This window comes from Pseudorca crassidens, chromosome 13 (assembly GCF_039906515.1).
Source record: "Pseudorca crassidens isolate mPseCra1 chromosome 13, mPseCra1.hap1, whole genome shotgun sequence".
Lineage (NCBI taxonomy): Eukaryota > Metazoa > Chordata > Mammalia > Artiodactyla > Delphinidae > Pseudorca > Pseudorca crassidens.
In genome coordinates, this window is record NC_090308.1 from 30,071,143 (window position 1) to 30,097,088 (window position 25,946).

The 25,946-nt window shown below is 42.1% G+C and overlaps 1 protein-coding gene, 1 long non-coding RNA gene and 1 other non-coding gene across 3 annotated transcripts in view; all 3 read left to right on the plus strand.

The window, feature by feature from the left end:
- The first annotated feature begins 1,521 nt into the window (after positions 1-1,521).
- LOC137204529 (uncharacterized) lies at positions 1,522-8,048 on the plus strand. Its single transcript, XR_010933676.1, has 3 exons — positions 1,522-7,115; positions 7,397-7,486; positions 7,688-8,048. It is a non-coding gene; the product is annotated as an uncharacterized lncRNA (long non-coding RNA).
- On the plus strand, positions 3,739-3,901 carry LOC137205126 (U1 spliceosomal RNA). Its single transcript, XR_010933995.1, has one exon. It is a non-coding gene; the product is annotated as a U1 spliceosomal RNA (small nuclear RNA).
- Positions 8,049-10,452: 2,404 nt separating the features above from the next.
- The window catches only part of MOXD1 (monooxygenase DBH like 1), an 84,673-nt gene continuing 69,179 nt past the window's right edge, over positions 10,453-25,946 (plus strand). Inside the window, exon 1 of the mRNA XM_067702068.1 lies at positions 10,453-10,776. Coding sequence (XP_067558169.1) covers positions 10,513-10,776 — 264 coding nt within the window. The 5' untranslated portion in view covers positions 10,453-10,512. The remainder of the gene's footprint in view (positions 10,777-25,946) is intronic.

A 25,946-nucleotide genomic window follows, 5' to 3' on the forward strand; every position in this document is an offset into this window, starting at 1 on the left:
GATGTATGTTTTTTGGGCAAATACAGCTCTCCCACAGCATACAGATATTCTTAAGCATGTGATTATGAAATATATGATGAAATTGGAGATGTATTTTAATCGTGCGCGCGTGTGTGTGTGTGTGTGTGTGTGTGTTGCAGGGGCAGAAGTCTAGAGGGTGATGTCAGGACACAGAGGAAATAAGACTTCAGAAGTGAGCTGAAAGAGTGGGATCCAAAGAGTGATTGTGTGTCAAGCAATCTGAGGAAATATAAGACAGGAAGAGATAAAAATATTTACATTACACAGTTAATGATTCAAAATGTCATACCTAAACATTCATTTGGTTGACTGAATTTGCTTCCTAGTAAATTAATTTGATGAGTTGAAACAGCTCTGCTTTGGAGCATCACATAATGAAATGCATTGGCCTTTCACCCTCTCTCTGCTCTAGTCCTGCTCAGAATGGCACATCTCCATTTGTTTCTTTAGAGCCTGGATGCATTATTTCTTTACGGTGGTTTAAACTTTGTGTCTTGGCTCCACTAAGAGTATCTTGATGCAGTTCTCTCTTATATAAATACTCTTCCCCCCAATTTTTGCTTTGTTTTAGTTACTCTCCATGTTCCTATAATTCTTACCACATGGAGCAAAACATTTCAACACTATTTATTCAGAATGGAGGCCCTCATTTTGTTCTTTCTTTTGTTGGAGCTCAAAATAAGAAAGTGACAATATTTCAAAAATGGTTTTATATTAAAGAAAAATGTGTGCTGTATCCAGCTCAAAAGAGGAAATCTTGTCAGGTTTTTGACTAACTTAATTTGATTCTTCTTCTAATGCTCCCTGAGTTACTTAAATCACTAAAATGCAAGCTCCATGAGGGAATGGATTTTTTTTTTTTTAAATGGGGCTTTTTCAGCAATATCTCCAGCATCTAGAAGTGTAGGCACACAATAGGTTCTCAAAAGTATAATGAATAAATGAATAAAATAACATCCTGGAATGCAATCTAAATAAAAAATTCACAAATTTCAAATTAAAAAAATATTTAAAGGGATTAATCCCAACAAACTAAGGACATATTCTTTCATAGGGTTGTGTAACCATGATGATTTCTTAGAAAGGTTTTGTTTCACAATACATGTGAAAACTTTATGTGTGCTTGTTTAGACGTTCTCATGAACACCAGCTGCTCCGATAATTTTTAATCATTGCTAAAAATCCAGAAACTTGTAAATTCTAGTGACTATTGACAAAAGGCTGAGTAAAAATACCCAAACTTCTCCATTAGAGAATGTATGCTGTGAACATTTCTTTCTATTAAATATTTGAGTAGCATTTCTTAATTTTAAAATGTTCCTTCCGTAAAAATCACAATATTCTTTTTTTTTTTTTTTTTTTTTTTTTTTTTGCGGTCCGCGGACCTCTCACTGTTGTGGCCTCTCCCGTTACAGAGCACAGGCTCCGGACGCGCAGGCTCAGCGTCCATGGCTCACGGGCCTAGCCGCTCCGCGGCATGTTAGGTTCTTTTTTTTTTTAAAATCACAATATTCTTAAACTTTCTGATTTTTCTGGTGCTCCCCAACCTAAAATTTCTCCTATAGATGGAAATCTTTCTTCTAACCAAAACTTCATAGAAGACTCTTCACAAGTCTGATGTCATATATCATATATACCTTAAATTTTGTCTTCATCTTTAACTTTCCTTTTCAGGCCGGGTCTTTAAATAAACTCAACTCCTACAATCATCTCTTTGCACCAGCTCATGTTAGCTGGGCAGAGCTGTCTTGCATCATCTAGTTAAGTTTCTGTTTTCTGTTGGAACATTCCAAGCTTCGGCTCTCCTGGTTTAGAAGCTCTGTTGTGAAATACCGCCAACTAGCCAAGTCGGGGAAATGGCTCTAACTGATGGAGAGTCACCTTAAAATGGGTGATCCAACAGAGGTGGCGATCATGTGGGCTGAAGCCATGAGACTGATGTTGGCAGGACTCTGGTATGCCCCTTGTCACCCTTGTCCTTTTTTACACATTTCTCACTCTTCTGACTCACTCAGTGGGATTCGGTCTGTTGCTTTTTCTAATCTCTCTTTTTGCATTCTTGGCCACCAAAGAAACATACAGCATTCACACCACCTTAGACAAACACTTTTCAGGTAATTCCTTCATATAAAAGGTAATTCAGAATTGACAATAAATATGCTTTAAGAAGTGGCTACCGTATAGTTTAACAGTTTGCCTAACTTTGCCCCCCTCAGATAACATGCATTTTATCACATGGTGTTTGCTGTTGTTCACAGTGAATCAAATTAAAATTAATATTCTTTACTTGGGAGTACTTATTATTTCCTTGGGGGAATATATTGTTACAGGAATATCTGCAAGACTGAATAAAAACATCATTTTTAAATAGGAATGGGGACTTCCCTGGTGGCCCAGTGGTTAAGACTTTGCCTTCCAATGCAGGGGGTGCGGGTTCGATCCCTGGTCCGGGAGTTAAGATCCCACATGCCTCATGGCCAAAAAACCAAAACATAAAACAGAAGCAGTATTGTGACAAATTCAATAAAAGCTTTAAAAATGGTCCACATCAAAAAAAAAACTTAAAAAAAAATAAAAGAGGAAGAGGAAGGAAAAATAGAGCAGGAGATGGTCTGTCTGGATGATATTTGGCCTCTTCTCTGTAGGAGGCGGATCAAATTGATCCCACAGGTCAGGTCAAACCCCTTTCTGGGAATATTTAGGCCTCCTAAATATTCTTCACACAAAAAAACCTACCTTACAAAGGAATATTTTAAAAAATATTTTCAAATCAAAACATTGGTTATGCTAGTCAAAAAAGATTTTTAACAATATTGGAGATATAGAAATGACACTTTGATTTCTCTGGTTTATATCCCAAATCATGATTTTTTTAAAAACTCCCTTAGGTTTTTTTCCCCTGACTTAACAGTCCTGCAGTATAAGTAGCAATAATAAAACATTATTTGTCAGTTCTTCCTTAAAAAGAAAATAAATTTTCTTTTTAAAATTAGGTTTTCAAACTATTTTACACCCACTAACTGGTTAATGTTTGTATCATGGTCTAAATTACCTAAAAGCCTTCACTCCCTAATGTCACTAGGGGTCATAGAATTAACCTACAATTTGAAAAACAAAATGTGATCATGGCAATTTTCTCTATAACTTTTTGCTGCTGTGAATTCTAAACACTGATTATATACTTGAGGAAGAGAGATTACTCATTTTTTTTCTAAGTTATTCCCTACAAGACACCAACTCTCATTTTATATCACATGAAGTTTAAATTTGCAACATGTTTAGTTTTTCTCTCCTAACACCTGAAAAGTGGAGGAAAAAAATGGATTGACAATTACCATTCTGCCTAACAAGATTAACTGAGTGACTTTAAGTTGTGTCTGAGTGTACGTGTGGAGAGAGAGAGAGGAGAGAGTATAAAAGAGAAATACTATTTTAAAAAGATGACTTACTTTCTTCAATTTCATTCAAAATTTCACTTCCCCTCTTCACCCTCACCATGAATTTTTAACATTAAATTTTTATATGTTCCATTGCCATTGAACCAATCTTAGTATATAGACACTCCTCAAGGAACTCAGTAACCACATACAGTTTTAGAAACTTGTGTCAAGAAAGCTCCAAATATTTGTAGCAAATTGATTACCTGTGAGTTTTTATTTTATTTATATTCAATAAAAATACTACCAGTAGAGTTGTTTGATAAGAGATGTAAAAAAAATACATACCTGGCAGGGGAGGTACCATGATCTCGAAGGTAGTTTTCCCAGGGGGAGGTTTATCCATTGCCCTTTGGATGTGCTGACCCGTGCGATTTCCCCAAGTGTGGGAAACTTGACTGCATAATTTGTAGCATTTGGGGGACTGTGTTTATGGTTTCCACAGAAAAACAAAGAGGTGTAAAGAAGTTTCTAAGACATGTAACAGTTTATGGTTATTAATAAATATTTAATATTATAAGAAATTTCTTCCTTTACAGTTGAGAGAAGATCCTGTTGTCTTTGCTTTTATAGAAGTTGAAAAACGTTTTTCCCCCAGTTTCCTTCAAATAGGGAGAAAAAAAACACTGACTTCATAAAGTTACTCTAAAGATTAAATGTGACAATTCATGTAACATGCCTGCGTCACTTTAATAAACATATTGGTATTATTGTGATGATCGTTATGATTATTATGATTTTACTTCTAAGGCTATCAATACTTGGCTCTCCCCATATCCTCATTTTAACAGTTATTCTTTATTCTTTTGGTGTGTCAAGCTCACTGTTGGCATTAGTTTTACCAAATATTAACTTCCATAAACACATGGGAAGGTGAAGAGTAGAGATGAAGAGGTCGTGAATACAGGGAAATTCTCCTCAAGTGTAGGGCTCCCTAGAAATTACCCTCTGGTCATGCTCCTGTGTTCTCATTAATATTAATGGTTTTACTCCTAAGGCTTTTGTGTAATGGCCTGGGGTTTTGATAGGCTCTTTTTGGGCAAACTCTGCTGTAAGTGAGGTGATTGACCAGCAGTTATCTAGTCAATTAACAGTGACAGTCAACCTGATTATTTGTTTTATTTGTTTAATTACCTAAAGAAAAAAAAGTTGCCTTTTGAAGACCAAATTGTGTTTATGTAAGGCTAAGTCGATTAATCTTTAATTTCTAAGTTAATTAATCTTTAATTTCTTTAACTTCTAATTTGGATATTTAAATGTGGAAATTTCCAAAGAACTGAGACTAGAGCTTAGATTTAAAAATGAAAAGAAATAAAATCTTGCAGCATAGGAAATAAACACACACATTTTTCCTTTTTTATTCAAGAATTGATTAGAGAGCTTCAAAACCTAGTTTAACACTCATTCCCAGACTATGTCTTATATTTGCCAGTTTCCACATGGAAAAATAATTGCTAATTATTCCAGTTTTGCGTTTAAGGGAACCTCTTTTCATTATTTATTATGCTTAGTAATGATTGTAATTACTTTCATTATTTTTTTATTTATTATGTTTTAGGCTGCTTTGGGTCTTATTTGCAGCACGCGGGGTCTTCATTGTGGCATGCAGGATCTTTCGTCGCGGTGGCACCCAGGCTTCTCTTTAGCTGTGGCTTGCGGGCTCCAGGGCGCGTGAGCTCAGTAGTTGTGGCGCGCGGGCTTGGGATCTTAGTTCCCCTACCAGGGATGGAACCCGAGTCCCCTGCATTGGAAGGTGGATTCTTTACCACTGGACCACCAGGGAAGTCCCCCATTATGTTTTTTAATAATTACATTTTTATATTTCTAGTCTTTATGTTTTTTCATTATAGTATAGATTTCTTTAATTTTTTTCCAAAACCTCATATGGAATTTTGGAATCAAGTAGTACTGAATCGTCTCATTCATATTCAGTTTTTGAACTTGATGCTGGTTGCTCATTTCGACTAAGTACGTAGACTTTTCTTGAAATTGATGGTTATAGAAGCATAAGCCCATAGAAGCACAAGCATTTAAAATACCAAATCTACTGTATAACCAGAAGGGTAATATCTAAGGAGAATATTACTGTACTCACAATGACTTCTTTCTCCCAACATGTTCACAGAGGTTAAAATTTGGTAAACCAATACCAGTGGTGGACATGAGACATCCAAAAGAATAACTGTTAAGAGGAGGATGTGGGAAGAGCCAAACATTGTTAATTTTGTCAGGCAACCACCTTTCCTGCTTGTATCTATTAAAAAATTGTAACTTTGAATAACAATTCACTTCTCTCTAGGACTTGCTAGCTTCAGCTGCAAGATGAGAGTATGGACTGCAGGGTCCTTGAGGTTCCTTTCAAGGCAAGTCCTAGGATATTCCTAGGACTAACTCAGCACATTTTATCACCCCTCATTTCTCCTCCCATAATCACTGACAGCTTCAGTTGCTTCACTGCCATAGAAACTAAATTTAGAGAACATGGTTATTTTTCTTCCTCTAAAGATCACTCTGATAAAGAGCACAATTCCGGGGTCTATTGCTCTCATCAACGCCCAAACAACTTTTTAAAAAGGCTTTACAATGCTATAGGCTGAGTGCTGGTATAAATCAATTTCTTCCCTACCACGGTATTGATACACATCATAGTTTCTTGTAAACGGAAATTCTAACTAGTGATAAAAAATAAAACAGTATTATTTTTTTCCTCTAAGAAAATTTTACTACTTTTTCTAGTTGAAACAGTTTGATTTCAGAGCACGGTTTATAGATAATACCGAAGTGCAGGTTTTACACAGAGAAAGTGGTTTGCTTGTTGTTATCTTCATATGGAGGGATTTTCAAGGCCAACTGGCACATATTTTCAAAGTAACCTCAAGAACTCAGTTAAGCCCATTTCAGTTTTTTAATAATAAAAATAAATGCACTTCTTCGTCCGTGCCACCATCATCATTGGTATCATCCGTTATTAAAATAAGGAGTATAATATTGGACTAATAGCGGATCACGGCATCTGGCTCGTGTGAAAATTAACAGCCCAGCTGAAAGTTTCATGATGATGATCTGGTAGCTTTAAAAATTACTTTTTTTTTTAGTGGATATGAGGTGAGAGCTAAGGAAAGTATGTAGTCAAAAAAAAAAAAAGAAGAAAGTAACCAAAGTTCTATTTTTGGCTTTTCTGCCACTGACTCACAGTATTAACTTGAACCAGTGGCCAACTTTCGTCTACTAACTAAGCCTATCCACACAAGAGGCTTAGTTAACAGATGAAATGAGAAATGCTTCAGCTTCCCTCTTTGAATGCTGGAGAACTGCTGAGATCACTTATATAAATATTTTTCTTTGAGCTCCCTAGAAGACAGGAACTTTATAAATATTTAGTTTTATTGTTGCACCTTAGGTACAAGTAGACCGGAAATTATACTCCCATACTTAAGTAAGAAATAACCTATTTCAGATAATCCTGGTTCATACCAAGGACTTTGCATTGGCTTGTTAGGGTCTCTTGAGCTTTCTTTTTTTCCATCCTCCTCCGCCCTTGCAGTTGACAAACGTGGAAATATAAATAAACCTTCCACAGCAGCGAGGGTTCCAAGGTAAGGAAGCCCAGCATGGATGCAGACACGCTGGCTGATGGCAAGCTGTGTATCAGAATGGGTAAGGGTTCAAAATACACATCACATTTAGAATTCCTGATTGAAAAGTGTGAAAAAATGATTCATTTTTTTAAGAATGAGTAATTTGGTTGAATGTTCTGAACTCAAGAAGGACCTCACTGAATCTCTAGTTTTGTATTTTGTTTCTTTTTTAGATACATGTGTAGAGAAGAAACCTAAAAAATGTGATTGTAACCAGCAGGTTTAGAGTCACTCTGTTTATTTCAAGAGGAGTTTTACAAAAGTAATTCACCTGTTACTTCGCAAATTCTTATTCAACAGGCTCTTCCTTCAAGGTTTTAATGGCACTAGGTTCTGGAATGATGTTCTCGGAATTCATACAAGTGTTATTTTTGGATGGTGGAATTTCAGGTGATTTTTTAAGTTTACTTTCTTATTCATATTTTTTGCATTTCCTGATCATTTGCTTTAAATAAGGAGCAACTATCATTTTTACAAAAACAATAGTTAAAAAAGTAAATTTGAAACCTCTTGCCACTGATTTCATTCTCTTCTCGGCTCTACACCCTGAGTTTTTAATGGACCTGTGATTTCTTCCTGCTTTCCTTACAGATTTAAGACAAGCAGTTGTACAGTAATTAATTTCCCAGCTGGGAAACTGCGACTTGATGCAACTGAGAGGGGAGATGGTATTGATCTAGGAAACTCAGGCGGCTTGTAAAGCACACTTAGATAAAATTGTCTCTTTTGTCTTCATTTACTGGGGTGATTCAAGCCAAGGCAGAATGGGTCTCTTGAGGATGAATTATGCTAATGATGTTCTGTTTGTTGACCTAATCTCAATACGATTATATTAGTTTTAATAGTTCTTAAGCACTCAGGGTGTTTTGGATGCAATGCCAGTTACAGATAAGCAAAGGGCAATAACTTCACCCTCAACATGCTGACTTTATGAAAGAATAAAGACCATTTAAGACTTTCTCTTTTGTGTATTCATGTATGGTCTCCTTTTCTATTTTTGCCTCAATACCAGGGCAGAGCAGAACATTCAATCATATCTGGGGGCCAAGCTTTCCCTTCACAGCCCATCTTTGTTAAGAGGATGCTTCCGGGAGGATCTGAAAATGCATCTATTTATTCTTCCTACAAGTATTTATTAAGCACTATTGCATGTTCAGCCATATTCTAGGCAATGTGCTAGAACAAGGAACCAGAATCTGTTCCTGACTTAAAAGGCTCCTGGAGGAAAACAAGCATATGGACAGACACTGAAATGTTAGGGGCGCCATCATGAGGTCTGGACAGAACATTCCATGGGCATGGGTACCACTGTGGAGGGGTCAGTGCAATCTGACGGACACATGGGAAGAAGGATCAGAAAATACTTTGAAGAATGGAGGGAAGAAAAGGCAAGTGTGGCAGAGTGTGAGCAATCTGAAAAGGCACAGTGATGGGAAACAGCAGGGCTCTCTTTTGAGGATTCTAGAGGCAGCTTTTATGTGTCCGGTTGGAAGTGGGTGAGTGACATGGCAGTGATGGAAGGTAAAGCTAGAACAGTAAACAGGGGTCAGATTCCAGATGTGAATTTGGGATTTATATAACAAACCCCAGGAAGCAGATGTAACCATGTATTCCAGGCTCCTCTATGCTAGGGATAAAAGTGGGGTCACAAAACAGGACGTTTGCCTTTGATCACTCTGCAGTAATGTAACTCCCCTGAAATGCCTGTGCCTCACATGGTATCAAGACCCACTCTTCTTGGCCTCCATGTCCACCATTTTGTTCCCCTCTCTCCACATTCCCTTTCTCTTCCTGGCCAGAGCAACAGCAGTAGCCATGCCCCTGTGCTTGTATAAATGCAGTTCTAAGGATGCGATTCTTAGTTTGCTGAAGTTGATGTCTGCCCAGGGAGCCCTGTGGTGGCTGGTAGTTCATACTCTCAATGCCTCAGTTCTTTAAAGGCTTCACAGGCTCTTTTATTTCTTGCCTTATCCCAAGGTTTCAACATTGCTCTACTCTGATGGTGGTCTGTTGTCATTGACTAAACCTGTAGACTTCAGTCCCCTCTCTGCTTGGGATGAGTCCCTTCTCAAGCAACTCCCTGAACTCCCTGGTAAACAGATCCGGTGGAAGGTTGCTTTCCAGAATTAGTCAAATATGCCCGAATCTTTGGGAGAGCACAGTTTTGATGCATGGTGGCAACTCTGGAAAAGTTATGGGAAAAGGAATGGCAAGAGAAAATAGGAGCAGGAAAAAACAGGCTGAAACGTGACTCGAAGAGAGAGAATTAATATAAGCAGCTTGTGTGGAGCCTCCAAATCCAAAGGAAATAGTACATATTTGTAGTATTCTTCTTACCCATATTTTTTTAATCTGATATCCTCTTATTTTTATATTTTGTATTATTTGTATTTTATAAGCCACCTTAGAACTCTTTTGAAACATGGCAGAATATAAATAAATGAATAAATAAAGAAGGTAATTTGCAGTTGCCACACGGAATCATTAGCATTCTGAAGACAGGAGTGATGTGGGCAAAGGTAGAGACAAAAACACTTTTTGATAAACATGACTAGGGCCAGAACTTGAAAGAGCAGGAAACGAGGATATCAAATTAAAATCTAACTCCCAAATGATGCTTCAACCCTGACCTATTTGCTGATGGCAGAGTGGTTTGGCAGAATTTTGTCCCCTCAAGACCAAACCAAATCAAACAAAAACCAGGCAGAAGGAGGCAAGCCTGAAGGTGCTGACTCCTGCCGTCAGGAACCAGATCTCCCCAGACTCAATGAAAGGGTGAGAGAGATGCGCTAGACGAGGTGAACCGTGTTGCCGGCGGGGTAGAGGCATCGCTGTGTACAATGGTTTCGGAAAATCGACAGCAGCGAATACCGAAATATTAAGCGGTTAACCCTGGACGGGACTTTCTCTTACTTACCCTCCAGCAAACCCAGCGTTATCCCTTTGATTACTCGGGTCCTCCCCTCCTCGGTTAAGCTAAACTTACCCTCTGTCGGCAATTCCTTATTCTTTCCCCTGGGATCCCCACCCCCTGGTCCCCAAGACGTGCTCACTCTCCCCGCTCCTTTTCCCTCTGCCCCCGACCCCCTTGCCTCGGCTTCCACCTCCTTCTTTCTCCTTCCAGGACGTCCGTCGCTCCGCTCCCCACTGAATCCCACCTCGGGGACCAAAGCAGGGGCGCGGGGTGGCAGATGGATGGGCGGCAAGGGCGGGACGCAGCTGGAATCGGCGGGACCCGGGCCGACGGGCTGGCGGGCCGCCCGGGCCTGGGAGGGAGAGCGGGACGGTCCGGCCCCTCCCGGCGGGCGGGACGGGGGGCGGTGCCCAGCCGCCGGCTCTCGGCCGCCGCTCGGCGTGCGCCCACCGCGTTCCAGGCGGCGGGAACCCAGGTGCCGCCAGGCGGGACGCGCCCGAGGATGTGCCGCTGGCCGCTGCTCCTGCTGTGCGGCCTGCTGCCCGGCGCGGGGGCGGGGGGCTCGGGCCGGCCCTTCCCGCACCGCACCCTCCTCGACTCGGAGGGCAAGTACTGGCTGAGCTGGGGCCCGCGGGGCAGCCGGCTAGCCTTCCGCCTCGAGGTGCGCACCGCCGGCTACGTGGGCTTCGGCTTCTCGCCCACCGGGACCATGGCCGCGGCCGACATCGTCGTGGGCGGCGTGCTCCGCGGGCGGCCCTACCTCCAGGTAAGCGCGTCCCCTCTCGGAGCCGCCCCGCCGCGCCCCGGCCGGTCCCGACCCCGGGCCACCCGGCTTTCCCTCCGTCCGAGACTGGACGCCGTCGCGCCCCGCCGCCCCGCCGCCCCGCCGCCCCTGCCCGGCACCCGTTTGCCTTCGCCGTCCGCTCCTGTAGCCTCCGGCGCCCAGGTTTCACCGCTGAGCACGGTGACCCCCAGCTTTTCGTCTCTGAGCACTTTCCTGTCCCCAGCGCCCCATTTAATACATCCCCCAGGTACACACCTGCCACGCACCCCCCCTTCATCCCTCACAGGAAAGGAGAGGGACCCCAGCTTTGGGGGCCTAACGAGACAGCTCTCAGGGTTGAAGGGACCAGAGAGCCGTAGCATTTGCTGTCTTGCTATCGAGGGTCGGGGATCTCAGAACTTCCCACATCTCGGCTATTCTGAAGCCTCCTGGCTCGCGGGCTGGGTCAGCTACCTTACCCGAGAGACGAATGAAAGGTCCCCAAGAATCTCTAGGAGTTTGCTATTCTGAGAGCCGTTTAGGAAGCCGCAAAACCTCCAAAACCTGGAGTCCCCAGGCAAAACCCCCTATTAAGTGGCAAAACTTTTCACTTACTTTAATAGCAAACAAAATCAATTTGACAGCTACAGTTTTGCTTTGAAAGAGCCCGAGTAGAGTCGTTGCCTGTTCTCAGATGTTTTTATGAATAGGAAATTTTTTTTTTAAATTATGAGATGACCAGAATGATTAGGTAGGTAAGTTTTCTGGACATCTTTGTTCGATCTTGACCGACATTTGGACACTTCTCCACGACGACATAACATCGTGGTAAATAAAGTGTTGCTTATCAAAGTTCATCCAAAAATGCTGACCATTGCCAAAAGTCTCTTGATGCAGATGAAAACTAGTTGCTCTGGCATTGTGTTAAGGTTTTGATGATGTTAAAATCGATGTGCACGATGGATTTCAAAGAGCATTTCTCAGTAATTTTATTTCTGACTTCTAAGTTTGATTTCCACAACATTCTGCAATTGATTTTGAACGCTAATTTTGGCATTGGCCTTTTAACTCCGGCTAGAAATTAAAAAAAAATGACAGCAATAAAAACTTTAAAACCATTCTGTTGTCTATATTTTCATAAATTAGTCCTTTCCTCCCCAAAATAAGGACAACTCCAAGAAAGTAAAGTTATATGAGGATTACACTCTGTTGAAGTCATTGATGTATAAATTTTCTCCTTCTGGAGCATCTCAGACATTAAATTTGTAAACCAAGAATTTGACCCCAAACACAGGCCTCACTAGCTGAATAACTTAGCTCTCTTCTGATATGAAGTAGACAATACCTTATTTAAACACCTGTTGAGCCACATCTTTTTGTTCGTTTGTCTGTTTGGTTTTTTAGGGTGGGGAGAGTCAAATGCCCCTTAACTATCCTTGCAAGTTTTGTTGAAGGGCGCAAGTCTTACTATAGTGATATCATAAAACAAAGCATGTATACTTTAAAAGATAACTTGATATTGATTTCCCCAGAAGAGTAGCAGTTCTAGAAAGCCCATCCAATTTGATATCAAATGAAAGACTAAGAGTAGAATTGTTTCAACATGCCATAATGGGCACACCACTAACACAGGGTTTGTTAACTACAGTATTTTCACACTGCTGGTGGTTCTTCATAAAGATCACATAAGAATTAATTAAGTGCTCTTTAGATGGGTTTTGAAACATAGAACTTTTCTTAAAGTGATTACTGAACACATATCACTATGAAATAAGCCTTGGAAATGGATCCTTTCCCAATATATTTAATGAGCACGAAGTAGGACTTTCCCCTGTTTTTATTCCTAAGGAGATGAAATCTTTATTTTCGTGTATGAAGGATCACCATTTTCATAGTTGACTGACATCCTTTACTATTCCATGTTTTTAAGCATCCCATTCATTTTAGGACATATAATATACAATAAGAATTATGCTTATCAGTTAAGGAGAAAGAAAATTTATTAAAAACTTCTTCAATAAAATGAAAGACCCCAGACACTAAAAATAAAAAGAAATGTATCAGTTCCAGCTGGATCATCCAGGCTGGGTGATTCCATTTCCCAACTCTTGAAATTGTATCTTCCCCCTAGAAACTATTGATTTGAGATTCTTCATGCAATGGTGTGATAAGGGTATCCTCAGCAACTATACCAAAAAGTAAATAGGGTTGTTAAACATTGTGTATGTGATTCCACTAGTAGACTGAATTTTGTGTAATTTTACTCCCAATAAGAACAAATTTTGGGGCTTCCCTGGTGGCGCAGTGGTTGAGAGTCCGCCTGCCGATGCAGGGGACACGGGTTCGTGCCCCGGTCCGGGAAGATCCCGCATGCTGCAGAGCGGCTGGGCCCGTGAGCCATGGCCGCTGAGCCTGCGCGTCCGGAGCCTGTGCTCCGCAACGGGAGAGGCCACAACAGTGAGAGGCCCACGTACCGCAAAAAAAAAAAAAAAGAACAAATTTTGCATGAAACAATACAACAAAAAGCATTGGCTTCTGGGGCACAATGTAGGATGGCATCAGAGTGTATGATAACAACCTAAGTTGACATCCTAGTCACCTCCCCTTGTGGCTATTTTCTATATATTTTATTTCATCCTTTCTTATTTAATTAAAAAAAACTTGACCTTTACATATTTTTTATTCTTTTAGTATTATGACTTTTAATAATGATGATTATTAAACTCAGTTTATTATTAAACTGGTGACCTTAAACTCCTCTTTTCAATAGAATGTTAACTCCTGGATAACTATTTAAGAATAAATCCTAACCAGCCAGGCAGAGAATTGTCGTTGAAACAGATGTCATAAACCCAAACTCATGTAGAGGTCAAGCAGCAAATGTAAGAGTGACAAGTCTTGAGTGGAACAGGCAGGATTGTAATGCAGCAGAGTAGAGGGGAGAGAAGAAACCCAAGTTTTTGCATGTGAATTACTGTTATGTAGAAATGCAAATCGAGTACTGCCAGATCTTCCGTTTGTTTTTGTTTTTTTGAGAGAAGAAACTTTTTTAAAAAATTTATTTATTTAACTTATTTATTCTTGGCTGCGGTCTTCATTGCTGCGCGTGGACTTTCTCTAGTTGCAGTGAGCGGGGGCTGCTCTTCCTTGAGGTACGCAGGCTTCTTATTGTGGTGGCTTTTCTTGTTGCGCAACCCGGGCTCTAGGTGCGCGGGCTTCAGTAGTTGTAGCATGCAGACTCAGTTGTTGTGGCTCACGGGCTCTAGAGCGCAGGCTCAGTAGTTGTGGCGCACGGGCTTAGCTGCTCCGCGGCATGTGGGATCTTCCCGGACCACGGCTTGAACCTGTGTCCCCTGCATTGGCAGGCAGATTCTTAACCCCTGCACCACCAGGGAAGTCCCAAGAGAAGAAAGATTTTTAGTCTGTGTGTGTGTATAAGTAAAACCTTCTGATTGGTAAATAGCAGCCACAATTCAAAGTTGTACAAAGCACCCTGTAGTGCGCACGTACATACACAATTTCAGTTGAGATATATCCCATGGACAGCTTCATCTGGGACCAAGAGGAAAAGAAGCTAAAGTGAATAAAGAATCAACCCAAATTATGAAAATCCAGAAAAGGCAGAGAGGCAGGTCCCATTTCTCTTCAGGCCAGATTTATTCTGTGTCAAGAAACGTCCAGCGGGGACCTTGTCCCTTCTTTTGGTTGTCTGTCATTGTGTAATGAAGCACCCCGTACCACAGTGGCTTATTTTGCTCACAAAGCTGCAATCTGAGCAGGACTTGGTGGTGACAGGTCTTCTTTGCTCCACGTGGTGTCAGCTCCAAGGTGAGTGCCTGAGTCACCTGGAGGCTCTCTCACTGGTTTGTCTGACAGGCAATGGATGCTGGCTATTGGCTGGACCTCCGCCGGTACTGTGTCGGGAACGTGGCCTCTCCATGTAGCTGCCTGGCTTCCTCCCAGCAGAGTGGCTGGGTCCCAAGAGTGAACATCTGGAGAGGCCCAGGTGGAAACTGGATGGCCCTTTATAATTTAGCCATGGAATGACGGACTGTGTCTTCTGCTGTAGTCACAGCCCCACTGGATTGAAGAGAGAATGTAGATGCCACCTCAACCTCATGCTGGGAGGAGGTCACATGGGAGGGGAAGATATTAGTGTGGCCATCTTCGGAAAGTCCACGCAGCCACACCCATCGTCACCAACTTGCCAGTTCCCTTCCACCACCGCTTCTGAGTACCTGTCACCATGTAGTCACCCTCTCTTGACACTGCTCGGTTTGGGAGGCAAGTGCTTACTTTTTCACCTCTTTCCTTACCCCCCCTTCACACACACACACACACACACACACACACGCGCGCGTGCGTGACTCACAAGAAGTTAGTGAATGGTTAGCCTCCCAGTCCCCATTCCTCCCACTCCTCCCCCCAGAAAAAGAGTTCTAAACCTCCACAAACCCACATTTTTCAGTGGTTGCCCATCACTAATTCAGGGCTGGACCCAATGAGACTGTCTCCGGAGGGCAGCGCGACATTTGCTTGTAGAGTCGTGGAGTGAAAAATCAGATTTTGATTTCCTTGCCTCAAGGCAGTATACTGGCTTGGACATCCTTAAAACCACACCCAGAGATGAGGTATTGTGGAAATTTGCCCTGCCCGTTTTGTAACCCTCCGACCCCGTCTGGAGATATTTCTTCAAATGTTGTATAACCAGGTACCATCAAAATGGTAAAGAAAAGAGAGAAACGCGGTTGTGAAGTAGAGCCCGTCCCAGTGTGCCCTGTTGGGTAAGTTGCTCTGGATCGGGTTACACTTGGGGACACATTACCCCTGGGATGCTGCTGAGGTCAGTTTCAGAGACAGTGTGTTTCACAGAACAGCCAGGGCTGGGGGTGGGAAGCGGTCTTTCCTCTTGCCTCGGCTTTGGAAAGCCTCACTATTTTGTCTCAATGAATTAACTCAACTCTCACTTCCCTGATGCACTCAGATTCGTGTCCTTTCCTTGTACTTTGCCCCTTTTTGACACAGAGTGATCCCACCCCGACCCAAGCCACTTAGCAACTGTGAGTCTCCATTTGGGGGAAGTAATCCGGGTTGATGAATGCCTAGCTTGTGTGAGTTGGAGAAGAGGGCAGCATTGTCAGATGTGCCTGTTGAATTTGCACAAAAATGGATTCACTCTTCCTTTGGGGGTGTAAGTCGCTGGGGAATGGAGGCTGAAACCTATGTCATCATTTGTTACAGCCTTGCTGGTTGGCCCTCGCTAGGACTGAAACTTTTCTGTGATGAGAAGGAAGTCTTCAGCAGCGGGGTAATTGCTGCAGGGCTGCTCCCTGAGGAAATGTTCGGAAATTATGCTGTGATTTGAAATCACAGAGAACAGTGAGCATTCTTTGTGGTTAAGGATGTGCTCCTTTTAAGTGCACCGGGGCCAACGGCAACAAAGAAATGTTTGGAAAGCAAATTGAAAAGCTGTAAGGGAAAGGCGAAGAGAGTGTGCAACCCTGACACAGCTCAGCTGGGGCTTTGTTAAGAGATATTTATAAATCTTCAAATTATGTCCTCTCCCCCCCCACCATCAATTTCCAGATGATGAAGGGACCTCTCCAAGCTTCATGCTTTGTGCATTAGTAATAAGTACACATGCACCAATGTAAGCTGGAACAGCAACACACCAGGATACTCTTCAGCTGTGTGGTTCTCCCTGGAAGAGCAGATGATTTCATAGCGCCAGCCTGAGGAAAGGGCAGAGTAAGAGCGAAGAGAACAGTGCACCTGAATTGACCATCAAGGTTTAAGACTTCAGGCAACCAACAGCCTATTTCTGGATTCTTGGAAGGAGAGGCAAGAATCCACTTCAAAGAAAGTGAACGGTGGTTTATTAATTCATCATTTGTAATAGAGCCTTATTAAAATAAAGTTGCTGGCAAAAGGAATGAATTCATTATATATCATGTTTCTGGAAATGTTTGATCCATATGTAAAAACAAAAAACAAAAAACACCTCTGTCTATGGATGCCTCACAATGCTGCTTATTGTAACTTTTTTTTCTTTCTTTTATTTTATTTTATTTTATTTTATTTTTGGCAGTACGCGGGCCTCTCACTGTTGTGGCCTCTCCTGTTGCGGAGCACAGGCTCCGGACGCGCAAGCTCAGCGGCCATGGCTCACGGGCCCAGCCGCTCCGCGGCACGTGAGATCTTCCCGGACCGGGACACGAATCCGTGTCCCCTGCATCGGCAGGCGGACTCTCAACCACTGCGCCACAGGGGAAGCCCTGCTTATTGTAACTTTTAAAAAATAATTAGTACAGAACTTTTTTTTGTGTGGTAAATATTTTTTGTTTATTGAAGTATAGTTGATTTACAATATTGTGTTAGTTTCAGGTGTAAAGGGATGCAGTTATATATACATTCTTTTTTTATATTCTTTTCCATTATGGTTTATCACAGGATATTGAATATGGTTCCCTGTGCTCTACAGTAGGACCTTGTTGTTTATCCATCCTGTCTATAATGGTTTACACCTGCTGACCCCAGCCTCCCACTCCATCCCTCCCTGCAACCCCCCCCACCTTGGCAACCATAAGTCTGTTCTCTGTGTCCATGAGTCTGTTTCTGTTTTGTAGGTAAGTTCGTTTGTGTCATATTTTAGATGCCACATAAAAGTGGTATCATATGGTATTTGTCTTTGTCTGACTTACTTTACTTTGTATGATAATCTCTGGGTTCATCCATGTTGCTGCAGATGGCATTATTTCATTCATTTTTAAGGCCGAGTAATATTCCATTGTATCTGTATATACCACATTTTCTTTATCCATTCATCTGTCAATGGATATTTAGGTTGCTTCCATGTCTTGGCTATTGTAAATGGTGCTGCTATGAACACAGGGGCGCATGTATCTTTTCAAATTATAGTTTTGTCCGGGTATATGCTCAGGAGTGGGATTGCTGGATCCTATGGTAGTTCTATTTTTAGTTGTTTAAGGATCCTCCGTACTGTTCTCCATAATGGCTGCACCAACTTACATCCCCACCAACAGTGTAGGAGGGTTCCCTTTTCTCCACACCCTCTCCAGCATGTTATTTGTAGACGTTTTAACGATGGCCATTCTGACGGGTGTGAGGTGGTAGCTCATTGTAGTTTTGATTTGCATTTCTCTAGGAATTAGTGACGTTGAGCATCTTTTCACGTGCCTGTTGGCCATCTGTATGTCTTCTTTGGAGAAATGTCTATTTAGGTCTTCTGCCCATTTTTTGATTGGGATGTTTGTTTTGTTGTTGGTGGCAGTATGATTAAAAATTGAGCTGTAACCCAAGTGAACTCTTTGGGGTCCTCAAAAAAATGTTCAGATTGTACAGGGGTCCCGAGATGGAAATGCTGGCATGTCACTGGTGTCTGTCAGTCAGGCAAGGGATGCGTGATGAGCCGAGTGGCTCATCCAGTGAAAGTGCCCCACGCACAGTTCAGTTCAACCTCTTTTTCCCCTATTGTTATTTTTTTCCTTTGTGTGGGTTCCCGGGAGTGGAGTTTCCAGATTAAGAAGCAAAAAGGCTTTGGAAGCTCCCCACTCCAACTTATAATTACATATTTAAACATTTTTAAATTTTATTTTAATTTTTTTCTGGCCATGCTGCAGAGCTTATGGGATCTTAGTTCCCCAATCGGGGATTGAACCCGGGCCCTCAGCAGTGAAAGCACCGAGTCCTAACCACTGGACCGCCAGGGAATTCCCTAAACATTTTTTTTTAAACTGTGGTAAATTATATGTAACATAAAATTTACTGTCTTAACCATTTTTAATCGTATCTTCCCAAACTGAAACTCTGTCCCCATTAACCACTCAGCCCCCCATCCCCCTCCCCAGCCCCAGGCAACCACGAACCCATGCTCTGTGTCTGTGGATCTGCCAGTTCTGGACGTTTCCCATCAATGGGATCACACACTCTGTGTCTGGCTTCTCTCACTGAGCATCGTGTTCTCAGGGTCCATCCATGTGGTAGCAAGGGTCAGGGCTTCACCCTTTTCGTGGCTGAGGGACGTCCCTGTGTGTGGAGGGACATGGTGTGTTTCTCCATCATCTGGTGATGGACACTAAGGCTGTTTCCACCTTCTGTGCTGCTGTGCACACACACGTACAGGTTCGCTTTGGAAGTTTGTAGGTTTGTGTTGCTAAGCCCCTTCCCCTGGCTGGTCCCCACTGGCATGCTCTTCAGCAAAACTGCCTCATCGATCCCAGGTCCCGAGGATGATCGTGTTGCTGAACGAGCAGGAAGGGCTGCATGTGTTTGGGTTCCTGTAGGTTCTTTCCCTTCTGCTCCCGCTGACCACTTACTCTTCCAGGGCCACGGCGGTGAAGACTAGGTCCTCGGCGGGTGCCCCCCGCACGTCTTCCAGGATCTGCTCCACCGTGGGGGGCGCCAGGCGGGTGGGCAGCACCACGCGCTTCTTGGCCTTGGGGCCCATCCCTGGCGGCAAGACTTCAGCCACAACCGCGGCCCAGTGGCCACTAGTACAGAACTTTTAAACACAGAATATTTCTCCAGGAAACCTCGTCCCAATCTATGTCTTTTTAACTTGTTAAATTTTAAAATAAACTGGGAAAAAAAAGCTTCACATTAGGACAACATACAGCACACACATAAGCAGAGAATTCTACAAAAATAAAAATAACTTCAAATATATCACTTTTTGTTAACTGTAAAAATGGGATTATATATGGGCGCTGTGCAAATAATGTATAGACCAAATTTAATTTCCTACTGAGGTCTTTTGTCATCATCGAATGTAGCCAAAAATTATGAGAAAATCTTTAAACAATGTTTGCTTTTACAAGTTAAATGTTGATGTTTTGGGCATTTACTTGCTGCTCGTAAGAGCTCAGAGTTCAGTTGATTCCCCTTAAATTTCCTAAACCACCCCCGCCCCAATTTTACGGTTAAGAAACTAGGCCTTAGGTACCTATTAAACGACTTGTTGGAGGCCATACAGATCAGTAGCCTGGATTCATTTCCTCTCAGTACTGGTTTGGTGGTGTTTCTTCTCCTACAAGCAACTGGTAGCTTACATAAAAACATATTAACAGTTTTCTTCCTCAATAGTGAAAAACATGTTAATAAAATGCATTTTTAAGAAGTGATAAAATCATAGTATCTCTCTCACTACTTTTGTTGTACTATGAATGTCATAGATATACATTTCTATGATGTGATTTTTCATTCATGGAGTTCTTGGGTTGTTTTTCGGCTGTGTAGGGTCTCAGTTGCGGCATGCGGAGTCTTCGTTGAGGTGTGTGGGATCTTTCGTTGTGGTAGCGGGCTTCTCTCTAGTTGTGACGTGCGGGTTTTCTCTTCTCTAGTTGTGGCGCACAGGCTCCAGGGTGCGTGGGCTCTGTAGTTGGTGGCACGTGGGTTCTAGTTGAGGTGCACGGGCTTAGTTGGCCCGCAGCGTGTGGGATATTAGTTCCCTGACCAGGGATGGAACCCTTGTCCCCTGCACTGGAAGGCGGATTCTTTACCACTGGACCACCAGGGAAGTCCCTCGTGGAGTTCTTAATATATGCCATACCTTATGATAAGTCCTTAAAGTGTGTTATCTCATGTAATTCTCACAATAGCCCTATAAGGTCAATATCTTATTTCTCCCATTTTGTAGATGTATAAGCCTGAGGCTCCAGGCCACACAGCATGAGAATCATTTGGGACTTGCATATGACTGTTTTAGTAAAGTACTCACTGATAGGCAGAGAATGTTAGAATGTTCATTCGTTCACTTGACCAATATTTATGGAAGGTTTATTGAACAGTTCTAGATGCTGGGGATATAGCATTTAGTGGGAGGAAATCAGTGGTATCAGGGGGTTCACATTTTGATGGGGGATAAACAAATAAACAAGCAACAAAAATATCAGAAAGTGGTAACTGCTGTGCAGAGAATTAAAATAGGGTGATGTGATAAGGAACAACAGTGTGGCTGTTTTAGACTGGGATGCTTAGAATCAAAACACGAAGGAAAACAAATATCCCAAGTTTAAAGGTTGTCTTTCAAGATTAACCATAGTGTTTACAATTCAAAATATCATATACTATGAAGAAGATTATCTGGCATGGGCATCAAAGGACTCAGTAGACCTTGAATATAGGAGCCTGCCTACCTGGAGGAAATATAATTAACGTGTCTGAACCGCATGAGCTCTCTTTTCCATTTCTGTGGCATTGTCACACAGATGTTTAGTAAGCTCAACTAGAGTCTTTCAGGCTTTGATCTAGAGACTCGGTGATTTTATTTTATTTTATTATTTTTTTTTTGCGGTACGCGGGCCTCTCACTGCCGTGGCCTCTCCCGTTGCGGAGCACAGGCTCTGGACGCGCAGACTCAGCGGCCATGGCTCACGGGCCCAGCCGCTCCGCGGCATGTGGGATCTTCCCGGACCGGGGCACGAACCCGTGTCCCCTGCATCGGCAGGCGGACTCTCAACCACTGCGTCACCAGGGAAGCCCAGACTCAGTGATTTTATAGGAGTTTCTTTCTTAATACCAGGTATGAATGTTTTTCTCTTATACTCTGTGTTCTTTCTCGTCTTCAATAATACGAGAGAGCTAAAGGACTTTGAGAAGCTAGAGCAACAAAACCACACGCGTCTGGGGAAGATTTCCATCTTTCAGGCAATTTTTAGACTAAAACTTGGAAGTCTCAGTTTCTTAGATACAACTAAATTGCTACCATTTTTCCCCCTGCAAACTTCGTGCACAGAAACCCACTCATACAAGGAAGTTCTTGGTAGATGAAACCATGTAGAAGCAAGGCCTCTGGTACTTTGGACATCCAGATCCCTTTGGGCAGGGCCAAGTTGGATCTGTGCTACGGTGGACTGGAATCCAGTGGTGAGCAGGCAGAGCTAATGGAAGACTGAGAACTGGGAAAGACACTTCCTTCATCAGAAATTCCCAAATTTGCGCATTAGAATCACCAGGGCATCTTTTAAAACTTTCACCATCCAGGCAACCCCCATCCCTCCTAATACCCATTAAATCACAATCTCTGTGGGGTGGTGGACACAGGCATTAATATATTTTAAAGTTTCTTAATTGACTCTGTGAAGGCAATTCTGAAATGTGCAGACGAGTTCGGGAACTACTGACCTTATGTGGTTAGGCTCTTTGATCAGAATCGGGTGACCCCTGTGTGGTCCACCTATAGAAGCTTGGAAGGTTCCAGGCACCGGGCATGGGGACGCATAGCAGGATTCTGGACAAAGCAATTCAGAGTGACCACTTGATGTTTGAAGCAAGGGCAAACATATGCTTAGATAGTTAAGATGATTTTGTAAAGTAGAAAAATAAAGTGGGTTTTTCTAGAATTGAAACACTTCTGAAATGTTCAACAGATTTGGTGATACTCCTAAGTATTTTCTCGAAAGTACATGCTGAAACGAGAGCAGCAATGGAAGAACTGTGGGTAGTGGTGTATTTTAAAACATGCTGAGCCAGAAATCTCCCTCCTCCTCATAGCCCTCTACCATTCCTACACACCTTTTGTCAGTCGGTACTAGCTGCTGTATTTCTAAGCAACAGGAATATCTGCCCACGCAGAGTCTAAAATTCATAAGTTATATATGGCCACAGGGCATTAAAGGAATATTAATAAATGAAAGTCTTAGATAATTTCTCAGCCTGTTCAAGAGGCGTGTTCTGCTCTAAAATCTTTTTTTAGAATTACCAGTGACAAAATGGACTCCCTTTGTATTTGGAAAAATTCTGAAGTGTCTTTCTAGTTACGTAAATAGATCTTCTTTTCCTTCCCTCCTTCATTTTCCAAGGTTGCTAATAAGAAGTGAAATGCCCTAAAGCTATAGTTGCAGTAGGGAGAGGAGGAGAAGAAGCAGGAGTGGTGGATGATTCGTGTTTTATTAGGGTGGGGATGCAACATTTACAGGTGGATGAGAATGGCCGTGCTGCCGCAGGCTTCCTGAGGGACCAGGAAAGAGTCCATGTGCCTGGCGGGTCCTCAAGAAATACCTGCTGAGCAGCTAAAAGCAGGAAGCCCTGCTCTGAATCCCAGCACTGCTCGCTACTTACTCCTTGTGTGGCCCTTGGCAAACTCCTTAACATCTCTAAAGTGACAGTTCCCTTTATGAAGAAGGGAATTATATCTAACGCATGGGGCTTTTGTGAGGATTAAATGAAATAGGCATGTAAAGCTCTTAGCAGAGTATGTGGCACATTAAAAGTACTCAATAAATACAAGGTATTATTATAATGAGTCGCTCAGTGAAATATCAGAATTGTCAGATGATTACATGGAGAGAAACGTCCCAGATTTTCAACTTGGGGAAAAATATCTACTGAAGGAGTAGATGGGGGAGATTCATAGTAATTTTTTTTTTTTTTTGTGGTACACGGGCCTCTCACTGTTGTGGCCTCTCCCGTTGCGGAGCACAGGCTCCGGACGCGCAGGCTCAGCGGCCATGGCTCACGGGCCCAGCCGCTCCACGGCATGTGGGATCTTCCTGGACAGGGGCACAAACCCGTGTCCCCTGCATCGGCAGGCGGACTCTCAACCACTGCGCCACCAGGGAAGCCCGATAGTAATTTTTGAGGAAATTCAAGGACAAACTTTAAGCAACTGGTTTGTGAATGCTTGGCCCTAAGCAATTGGTCTGTGACTAGAGGTCAGCATGGTTTCAATAAACACAAGTTATACTCACAAGACTGCATTTGCTTTTGCATTTGGTTTGCTGAACCAACCTGTAGTTGTGGTAATAAATCAATGGTGTGTCTGAATGATTCTAAAGTAATTGGCAGGTCTCTTAGGATGTCACAACATGTTGATAACAGACTGCCTACATTAGTCCACAGAATAAGGACTCAAAAGATAGTGATATATGGGGAGGGGGAAGGGTGAGCTGTGACAGGGCGAGAGAGAGGCATGGACATATATACACTACCAAACGTAAGGTAGATAGCTAGTGGGAAGCAGCCGCATGACACAGGGATATCGGCTTGGTGCTTTGTAACCTCCTGGAGGGGTGGGATAGGGAGGGTGGGAGGGAGGGAGACGCAAGAGGGAAGAGATATGGGAACATATGTGTATGTCTAACTGATTCACTTTGTTATAAAGCAGAAACTAACACACCATTGTAAAGTAATTATACCCCAATAAAGATGTTTAAAAAATTAATTTAAAAATTCAACTACAAAAAAAAAAGAAAAAGACAGACCTACTAGAGAATGGACTTGAGGATATGGGGAGGGAGAAGGGTAAGCTGTGACAAATCGAGAGAGAGGCATGGACATATATACACTACCAAACATAGGGTAGATAGCTAGTGGGAAGCAGCCGCATGGCACAGGGATATCGGCTCAGTGCTTTGTGACCGCCTGGAGGGGTGGGATAGGGAGGGTGGGAGGGAAGGAGACGCAAGAGGGAAGAGATATGGGAACATATGTATATGTATAACTGATTCACTTTGTTATAAAGCAGAAACTAACACACCATTGTAAAGCAATTATACTCCAATAAACTTGTAAAAAATAAAAGGATAGTGGTATATTAAAATAACGGAAGGAAACTAAAAGTTAAAAATTCACTGAGAATACAAATAAAGTTAAAAGCTTGGTTTAAAGATTAGTTGTGTATGTACAAAATGTGTAAAATTGGACTTAATTGGAATTCATATGAAAAAGGTCTAAATACTAGTTCTTCTTAAGCTCAAAAGATGTGCTTGTTGAACACAAATATGCAATATTAGCCTATAAACTCTACGTTTACATCAAGGGAAGTAATACTGACATTGTAATCTGTACTAGGCTAACCGTAACAGAAGATACCTTCTTGAATAACTTCTTTAAAGGATGTGTGGGTGAACTGGATCATTCTAAAGGAGAAGTCCAAGGATGATTGAAATCTCTGGAAATTGGGGTACTTGAGTAATGGGAGACCACTGGCAATGTTTGCTTGGAAAAAGAACAATTAGAAAAGACATGATCATTGCCCGTGAAATAGTGGACAGTCTTCCTCAAGAAATATGGATTAGATGCTACCTATTAGGTTCCAGAAGGAAGAAAAAAGACCCAATTAGTATACTCTATTTTAGGTTAGTGTAAGAAATACATTTCTGACCATCAGAGGTGTTAAAATTGAATGAGTTGCCTTGTGAGATTGTAAACTCATGAGCTTTGTCACTGGAGATATTGAATACTGTGTGATCCTCTCTTAAAAACATTTTTGAGAGAAATCCTCTCGATAGGAGCTAGGCTTAGGTATCCTTCAGGCTGTCTTCCAACTTGAGTGTGATGCTGAAAAGAAATTTACTCCACAATCTTGCTTTTAGGTTATTCTAGAAATTAACAGAAGGGAAGACATTAGCAACTATGAAACTGTCTATGTTGTTTTTTAACCTGCCTCAAGAAGGTCTGCTGTCTCTGCGGATAGCTATGCATTGAATCTTTATATTAGTTGTGAGAGTATTTCATTTCTTTCCCTACTATATATTTCAGTATATTTGAATTATATTAGTGAATATATGTTAATCATATATAGTGAATATGTATTAGTTTTGAAATGTCTTATGACTTGTATATACTCAAAAGAATTTGGAGGGCTTCAGGAGCCTTTATATTCAAGGCTGAATAAAAGTTGGTAAGTTTCGGAAGCTTGGTTGATGCATTTTTTTGATCTAAGAGCAGTCTACATATTCTCTGCCTCCTGACCTTCTCACCTGGATGTCTAGGTAGCATCTTAAATCTGCTTCTTCCCCAGCCTTCCCCATCTCAGTAAACGGCACCTCTGGGTACCTCCGGTCAAAAATTAGGGGTCATCCTTGTTTCTTCTCCTTCCTTCTTCCCACATATAAAACCCACCTCTTCAGATTCTATTGACTCTTCCTCCAAACTAAATCTAAAACCTGCCCACATCCCTTCAGTTTTACTACTACCACTCAAGCTTGAACCCCTGGGACCACTGTGTGACTCCTGTCTTCTGATCATGGCTCTTCGTTTTTCTTCTTTTCATTCTCCACACGGTAGCCACAGTAATACACACACACACACACACACACACACACACACACACACACACACACGTATATATATATTTTCATATCAATCAGAATATGTCTCTTTCTGCTTCAAGCTCAAATAACTTCTATATAAGTTTAATATTAAATCTGAAC